At 40.6% G+C, this 9328-nt stretch overlaps 1 protein-coding gene across 1 annotated transcript in view; it reads left to right on the top strand.

Moving 5' to 3' along the window:
• Positions 1-9328, top strand: part of LOC108800506 (G patch domain-containing protein 2-like) — an 86284-nt gene that overhangs the window by 63889 nt on the left and 13067 nt on the right. The window contains exon 6 of the mRNA XM_018572491.1: positions 6770-6858. Coding sequence (XP_018427993.1) covers positions 6770-6858 — 89 coding nt within the window. The remainder of the gene's footprint in view (positions 1-6769; positions 6859-9328) is intronic.

Below are 9328 nucleotides of genomic sequence, written 5' to 3' on the forward strand. Positions count from 1 at the left end.
ACAGTATCAAGTGAACCCCCTTTTTAGCTCACTTTACATGTTTCATAGTCTTAATAATTGAAAAAAAAAATCAGTCTTCCTTGTCTCTATATAATAGCTGCACTGGTTGGACTGAGCGGGTAGCCTGTTAGTGATGAGTGAATACTGTAATTAATGTCCAGATTCTTGGCTTTGCGCTATAAGTTCACATCACAGTGGCTCCAGTAACCCCCTCTACCCCCCTCTGCCAGTTCTCTGCTGCTATTTTGACACTTGCAGGCCTGCTCCACTGTTGCACAGCTGATGCCCTGTCCATGCTTATATTTTTCTTATTGACAATGAGCGTTCTTGCCAAACGCCAGGGACCATAGTCACATCTGCTTGTTTCCTGAGCTTGTCTGGGTCCGCTCGGAAACACTTCTTGTCCAGAGGGCAGTTTTTTAACTAGGCTTAATCCTCTCCAAATTCTCCCTTTCCAAATGGATAAATAGGGCGACAGATTCCTGTTGTCTTACTTTAGAGAAAATTATTCCATTTGACACTGTTCACCGCAGTCCCTGTCATCATCACATCCCTGGCCAAGTTTACAGTCAAGGTGCTTGCATTCTGTTACTCTCCGACCTCCCCACCCCTCCTTTCTCCTCCACCAATGTTGGCTGATGTGCCTTTTGAGGTTTTCTTTAAAGAGGGATCAAAATGTAATTACTCAAAAAGCTTCATCTGTATAAACACCTTACATGTTTCAAATCCTGCAAATTTTACTTATGCTGCATTTTCATTTTAGATGCCATTTAGTTTTGAGTAAAATGAATACTGTCTGTAGTTTCAAGCAGGTGAAAAGCATCTTACTGCTCATTCTAAGGCCTCATTCACACTGCCGCGCATGTACGTGCGTATTGTACCATATGCAACACATGCAAATAAATGGCTCCATACACATAGCCGTGCATGGAGCCGTATATATGCGCAAAAACAGAATGGAACAGAGATGCGTCCGTGAAGCGTATTGCTGTGCATTTACTCGCACATACGTGTGCTTACGCGCATATACGCACGTACATGCATTCAGCACATTCAAAATTCCATTACGAGTGATGCATTCTGGGATTGCATATAGTGCACGCATAGACGCGTATATACGCAATATACAATTTTGCTTGCGTTGTGTGTGAATGTGCTCCAGTGCTCCTATCATGTTACATTAATGCTTGTATCATTCACAGAGTTGAGTATATAATATCTCATATTGTCATATTCTAGTTTTATGGTAGAAGGAATTATTAGTAGAGAGACCTCCACACCTCAATCCTAACCTGTGCATGAACCTTTGGCTTACCATAACTCTAAACCTTGCTCTCCCCCGAAAAATCACTCTTTAATGTGATGATGTCAGTGCCACTCTCCGCATCATTACAATCCATGACATTGTGTACTCATGGTATGTACTCAGTCTTCTGGTTTGATTGATACAAGATAGAAGACTGAGGACATCTTGTGGCAAAATGGGATTACTACAGGGAACAGTGCTGGAAAAAATGCAAGAGCTGTTTTTTATTTTTATTTTTTTACCAATGGCTAGGGAACCCTAGAGAAAAGCTTGAAGTTGAGCTTTTACCCCCAACGCTAAAAAATTATCCATTGGCTCATAACCTTAACCCGAAAATGTAGCCTAACACTTAACTCTCTTAAACCTGATCTTGACCCCCAACCACCAATTTTAATTCTTTTGAATGCATACTTACCTTCTTGATTAAATTATCACAGGGTTATTCCCAAAAGGGTGAAGAGTTTGGAGAAGGCAGGAGAAGGGAACAATCTTGGACAACATAGCTGATTTGGAAAAATTATCCAATTCAGCTCACTTTCTAGTTCAGCTATGTTGTCCTAGATTGTTCTCTTCTCTTCACTCTTCACTCCCAAACTCTTCACTCTTTTGTGAATAACCCTGTTATAGTTCTGCCTCCCCAGTCTAAGCATTGAAAGTGTGATCTCTGTAACTTACAGTTGTGGCGAAATGGCAGTAACTCCCAATCCCAGATGTATTGGCAGACAGTAGACTCAATCCACATGACACCTTGAAGAGAAATGCAATCCAAACTGTGCAGATCTTTAAAACAGGGAGCATAGGATAGCTCAAAAGATCCTAATGTGATCCAATCAGCAAAGGGTATGTGGCTGAGATGCAGACTAGAAAATAATGAAGAATGGTGAAGCTATCTACACAATGGAAAACTGAACTATGGGGAGGGATGGAGACATATGCCAGAGACAGATAAAGCAAATTATCTTAAAGGCATATGAGAATGCATATGTAACATGACAATTAGGTATTTCTGAGTCAGGATATTATAATTATCATTATACAGGATTATGCAGCACTTTACAATACAAGGAAGACATTACAATTGCAATACAATTCAAGACGATATGGTAAGGAGGGCTTACAATCTAAAAGGGAGGGACAAGTGATACATTAGGAGATAGCTGTGTGGGGATGAATTGTTTGAGAACGTGATGGTTATGTGTTTAGGTTGAGGTGGGATAGGCTTCCCTGAAGAGATGAGTCTTTAGGGATCGCCTAAAGGCAGTTAGTTTGTTTTCTTTGTTTACACAATACAATGTACATATACGGGAGCAATTAAATATAAAGATTTCAAGATACAATTTTTTTCTTGGTACACTTGAGTGGTAACAGGTAGGGATGTTCGGATTCCAGTGCCAATATTTGGTAAGTGATTAAGTCACCAGCTACCTTGTCCAAAACAAATCGGCACTGAAATGCTGGTGTTGAAAATCTGTGCTTTGTCATATAATACTGTAATTAGTGAAATAATCAAGCAATTCATGGAGTCAACTCTCCAGTGTACCCGGTTCCATTTCAACCATTTCGATAACCCCTCCCCACAGAGAGCCTGATCACTTTTCACAGAAAGGACCAATGGGATTTCAGGAGCCAAGGTGGGAGGGGGGTTAGCCTTTGACTTTCTAGGCAAAAATTGTGATTTGCATATTAAAGTGCACCTGTCTTTGCGCCTCCATTACCATACACAATCTATGAGGGCTCCTGCTTTGGGTTGCTGTTACCATATAAGCTGGCTTCAGACCATGGCAGTTATAAAAAAGCAGTGATGGTGTCTTGTTTGAAAATCATGTGAAAAAATGAATTCTTTATTGAGATTGGGAATTACAGCTGTATTTTACTATTTTTTTAATCCATTTTGGATAAATAAAGAATATTTTAAAAAATCATGTTAAAAGCTACATCTTTCTTTAACAAGGTCTATTTTTACTGTATGTAAACCTCTAAATTCCAACACAAAGTTTGTTTTGTTTTTTTTATCTGTGGGTAACAACAGAGGGGACCAGTACTATCTCTCTCACCTTGGCTCTTGATCAAAGTGTCGTGCTTTGCAAAGACAAATGATTCATTTATTATGAAAGAACAAGCCTGCCTTTCAGACTTACATTGATTTTAAATTAAAAAGTAACTGCGGTGTTCTACATGAGGGGTGACAACAGTAACAAAGTGGTCCTTACTTAATGTTATTACGAACAACTCTATTGCATGTGCCCGAAGGAATCTTGTGTTTCGCGCACGGCGCAGCGCCATAATCTAACTGATCAATAATCTAGATATCTCAATGCAGCCTAGCAGATAATCAATTGCTGCTAGAATTACTCGAGCAAGGCGAGCGCTTACTCTTGTGAGGCAGGTCCTTGACTTCAATTGGCTGAGTTCAATTCTATTTTTTATCCCACGCATTTACTTGCCTTTCATGATAAATGATGATGTTAAAATGACAGAAAAAATAAATAAATTAGAAACAATGCTAGATAGTTATTGCCATTGCTCAGAAGGACTTATTCATTAAAACAGCTGATTTTAATTTATAAGATGTCTGAATAGAAACTGTGTTGCCTATAGAAACCATATACTTCCTCTCTGTGATCTGGGGCTATGAAAGTAGGAATTTAGGGGGAATACTGAGAGATGAGGAAGGTAGAATAATGACCAATTTTATTGATGCCAAGGAGTTTTTTTTTAATGCACAATATCAGCATGTGCTGCAATACTCACCTGCAATGCAAAGCTTCCTCCAGCAATACTTCTTCTTCACCCCAAGGTAGCCTCCTTCCAAGTTCAATGATGCCCAGCATCAGTGCTTAGAAGACTGTGACTACAGGGGGTCATGGCCCTGCCTCTTAACTGAGGAAAACATACTGCTGTGGGGAGGTCTTTTCAAGAGTTTGTTTTGTTTTTTTTGTTGAGGGAACGCACAGAGTTGGACATTCAACTAGGGCTGCAACAACTAATCGACATAATCGATTTTGAAAATAATCGTTAGCTGCAGCTCTACATTCAACATTTCTATAAAGCCAATTTTTTTATAATTTTGGTTAGAGTAGGTAATTGTTAAGAGGAGACCTTTGCAAAGCAAGGGGATATCCCCTCTTATCCTCCGTCAGTGTAGTTTCCACTGTGACAGCTCAGCCTTTTGCCACTGTCAGAATTTGTGTTTACAAGTGACCGTAGCAATCGGGTGAGCGGTCACAGCGGGTCCCTCTGTTATGGAGGTCTGGATGAGGTCAGCACCACCTAGTTTTGTATGCCATGCTGTACGGTTTCGCACCGCCTCGTTCTGTATGCTATACTGTTTATTCCCTATTCTGCACTGCTTCATTCAGTCTGCTATGCTGTACATTTCCTATTTTGTACAGCCTTATTCCATATACCATGCTCTACATTGCCTATTCAAAACCACCTTTTTTCATATGCCATGCTATTTGTTCCCCATTCTGTACTGCCTCATTCTGTATGACATGCTGTATGTTTCCTTCTCTGCATTGGCTCATTATATAAGACCTATTGTCATTCTATAATTCACACGGTTTTATTCTGTGCACTGTCCTATACTTTTTATATTATACATAGTGCATTCCAAATAGTCCCATTCTATGCACTGTGCTATACATTTTGTATAGTACACCATCCCATTTTGTATGCCCTGGTGTACATTCCTTACTCATTCTGTGCACTGCTGTAAATTTTATTTTCCTCACCACTCCAAACACTGCTGCACCCACCTTTCCTCTCCACAGATACGTTATTACCTCAGTATAACAGCTGCATCCTTTTCAGTCCTTTGTAACCTGCCATGGTAATTTGATGTTGTGCAATGGTGTTTGTTTTTTTCCTGTTGGAGGCCAATCAACATTTTCACAATGGGGCCCTGTGATTAGTTTCACCTGTGGGTCAAAACGTTAAAGACATTCAAGTGCACCTGTGCCCAGACTATGACTATTGAAGCATTTACATATTCTGAACGAGCAGTAAAAGCACTCACTTACCCCTGTAGCTATAGGCATTGTGGAGACAGTTTGCAACAGAAGCACTGATATCGAAGTTTTTTTATTCTCTGGTAGCAATAACTTGGCAGCCTGCCAGCCTTCTAATGTACCTAATCAGTAAGCTGTTAGAAACCAACTGAAACCCGACTTCAGAGTCTCTCGTCATCTTTGAAGATGAATTAGGTCCCAGTAGTATTTTGTCTTTTAGCCTCCGTTCATATCTGTGCGATGCTGGAGCTTGTGCAATGCCATACGCAATGCTGAATCACACAGTGCTGTTATTTTTTAATGGCACCCCAACACACTTAGCGATCACATGTGAGTTGTATTGGACCACATCGCATGGATACCTACTACCAGAAAAAGGTGCATGTACTTCTTTCTGTGCAATGTAGCTGCGGTCAAATTAATGGGCTGCCTTACCACATCGCGCCACAATACACACTGCAGGACCTGTGCCGTTTTGCTACGATATTTTTTTACATTAGCTGGCGTTTTAAAAAAATGTACTCTTTCACTGCCAAAACCTTTCTTTCTTTCCTTTCTTCTTTTCTTTCTTTACTTTATTTTCTTTCTTTCCCTCCTTTTCTTTCCTTCCTTCTTTCTTAATGAATATTCATAGCCTTACCAGAGGTTCACTTTAAGCTGTTTTCCAAATAGTGTAGGTTCACTTTAAACTAAACATGAGATTTACAATGGCTGGACCCTTGATGACCCTCTCTGAGTCATAAAAAGCCTAGATGTTGTTTGTCTGCATATATAAGCAGCAATTGTTTTTTTTAAAATCTGCACTTATACTTTATACTTTAAACTCTAGCTCTGCAAGTGTCTGGCTCTTTGTAGTGCTTTGCTTTATCAGCTATGGGGGAGCAAAGACAGAGACATCGGTTTTCAGGATTAAATTAAAAAAATCTGATTGAATAGGGATGCTTATAGCAATTAGATGATTGTATTTTATATTGCATACCATCGCAAATAATTTTCTTTGGCATATCACTTTTAAAATGAACGGCTGCCACGTTTCCTTGTAATAACTGCCGATGTGACAGTAGGGTGTTAGTTACCAATTGATAACCTAGAAAACCGTATCGTGATCTCTTCAGATAATTAATCTTAGCCATTTACCTGTCACGCGGCTTCAGTGCACAATTCTTTATTTATTTTTTTACATCTAGTCAGGAAGATTGCCAGCTCTTAAAATTAAAAAGCATTCCTTTTATATTATTCATTCCAGTAACAATTTATGACGGTATGTTTATGCGCTGAGCGCTTGTCAACAAACATAATTATGTATCGATATAAACAAGATTGGTGACCGTATTATGCAGCCCATATTCGCAGAGCCGCGTCTGATTTAAAGCCAGATTATAGAGGACGTATATTTTGCCTGACGTCTTTTCCCCCTCTTTGTTAACAGTTTTGTTTTGTTAATTACTTTCAGACAAACGAGTGTCCATTTAGGATCCTTGTTTATGGGGGACATCAAACGACGAAGGAAAGCCGCTCCGATCCCTGGACCCACAGCATCTGGTAAGAAAGTGAAATGACGTTGATGAAGCCGCTGATCTGTCTAATTGTGTATAAAGCTATCTTACACTATATGGCCAAAGGTTTGCTGACTGTAACACCTATATGAGTTTGTTGGACATCCCTTCCCAAAACCATGGAGACATCTTATGAGCCCCCACCACCACACCTCCTTTGCAGCTACAACAGCTTCCTCTCCTGTGGAAAGGCTTGTAGTGTTTCTGTGGAAATTTTTGCCAATCCAGGCAAAAGACCATTTGTGAGGTCAGACATTGATGTTGGGTGAGAAGACCTGGCTTGTAATCAGCATTTCAGTTCATCACAAAGATACTCAATAGGGTTAAGGTCAAGGCTCTGTGCAGCTATGCTAGAGTTTCTCCTCTCCAAACTCGTCAAACCATGTCTTTATGAAGTTGGCTTTTTGCACATTGGCACAGCCATGCTGGAATAGAGAAGACCTTCCCCCAAATGTTCCGACAAGGTCCAAAATGTCTTTGTATTCTGTAGCATCAAAAGTACCCTTCACTGAAAACATCTGAACTCAATGATTGGGAGGGGTGACCACATACTTGGCCATATAGTCTAAAACTTGCTACCCAAGTTCAACCAGGCACTCACTACCTGCTATAATTTTTTTTTTTAAAGCTTCTTCGGTCCACCTGAATCCTGGTTTCACAGGTTTGTTGTGGTTTCTATAGACAGGATATCTCTCTCTCGTTCGTTTGTTCATTCGTTCCATTGAAGGTTTTAGTGTATATTTGAGGTGACCTGTTTAAATTCTGGTGTAGTCTTGTGCTGTTTGCAGTAGTAAAACAAAAGCTCTCCACCACTCAGCCCCACCAGCCTTAAAGACTGTTAAAAGGTATTTCACAACTCCTAACAACAGACCTAATGTACTTACATACGTAAACTACGTTGACTATGAACCTGTTTTATTTAGAATTGAAGCCCAATTCCACCTTAGGCAAAAAATAGCCTCTCCAGCTGCTAAATTCATCTGACCTCCAGTACAGCCATTTCTGTTCTAAGCTGAACGACCAGCATCATTTAGAAAGCTTTCTGTGAGCCCAGGTGTCAGGGCTTCACCAACTACCCCTGGCCCTGGTCTCCGAAGACTATGCTGCAGAGAGTACCTCCATGTTATTATGTGGCACTCTTCTCTGCAGCATTTAGGATCTACAGAAGACCTTTTGACATCATCGAACCTGGATGAGGACACCTGGAACAAACTGTATGTATATTTCTCTTCCGTTCATTGAAGGACACAGTGAAGGTCGTTAGATCTTCTACCACTGGGTTATACTGACACCTGTGCTAACACAGTCTCAACGAATGGCTCTCGCAAAGGTCAGGCCACTTCTGCAGCTATGATTTCTAGGTGGATTTTTCAAACTATCTCTCAGGCCTATTTTATCCAGGGCTCACAACCTCCGTTTTCTATCACGGCTCATTCTACTCGGACAGTGAGTGCTTCCTGGGTTTTGCCAATCATGCTTTAGTCACACAATTCTGTAAAGCCGCCATTTGCTCTGTTTACATTTTTACCAAGTTGTATAAGGTTGATGTTTTTGCATCTCCGCATACCAGTTTTGGGCGTGAGGTCCTAAAGGGTGTCAGTTTGATGTTCTAACATTACCTTTTGCTCCTGTGGGTTTTCCTTCTTACCCATCCTGTTTTGGATCACTGCTTGCTGGCGTCCCAGTGGTACAAGATCCAATGATCTTCGCTGTGAACTGAAGAGAAAATTGGATTTTGTACTCACCGTAAAATCCTACTCTCTTTGTTCATTGAAGGACACAGCACCCGCCCTTTGTATTGGCTGTTGCTGATGGGTTTGTTCACTGTTTGCTACTAACTGAGGCTGCGTTGGCAAATGGGGGAGTTGGTCGCCAGCCGGGGCCGCCCCTAGGCTGTTTGTGTTGTGTGGCTATTGTCCTACTCCTGCAGGTGGCAGTATAACCCATTGGTAGAAGATCTAACAATCTTCACTATGTCCTTTAAAGAACTTGGAGAAAAGGATTTTACGACGAGTACAAAATCCAATTTTTTATATTTTTTTTCACGGTTTATATAAAATTTGTTGTTTTCCTTTAAACACTTTCTCACTGTTAATGAAACTACATACAGCCATGTCTAAACAGCTTGTGTGCTGGTGAAGTCCTACAGCCCTAGATCTGTCATGAAGCTGAGTTGGCTTCATTTGCATATACATAGCCAGGATTTTACCTCCTCCTAGGTGCTGTGTACACTGCAGTAAAACCCTGACTGGTTCCTTGATACGTCTGTTTAAAATCAAGTACAAGCGCATATGCTTTGTTACCGTTGTGAGCTAGAAAACCGCCTTCTGGGCACCTCTCTGAAACTAGTTCTAAGGACTAACCTGAGAGAAGCTTCCCTGGCCTTTGCTTCAAGCTTTGGTGTCTTTGTAGTCAGGAGAAGGGAGCAGCTGGCTGTATCTAAAATGTAAAATGAC

Source organism: Nanorana parkeri, unplaced genomic scaffold (genome assembly GCF_000935625.1).
Source record: "Nanorana parkeri isolate BGI_ZX_2015 unplaced genomic scaffold, ASM93562v1 scaffold2050, whole genome shotgun sequence".
Taxonomy (NCBI): Eukaryota; Metazoa; Chordata; class Amphibia; order Anura; family Dicroglossidae; genus Nanorana; species Nanorana parkeri.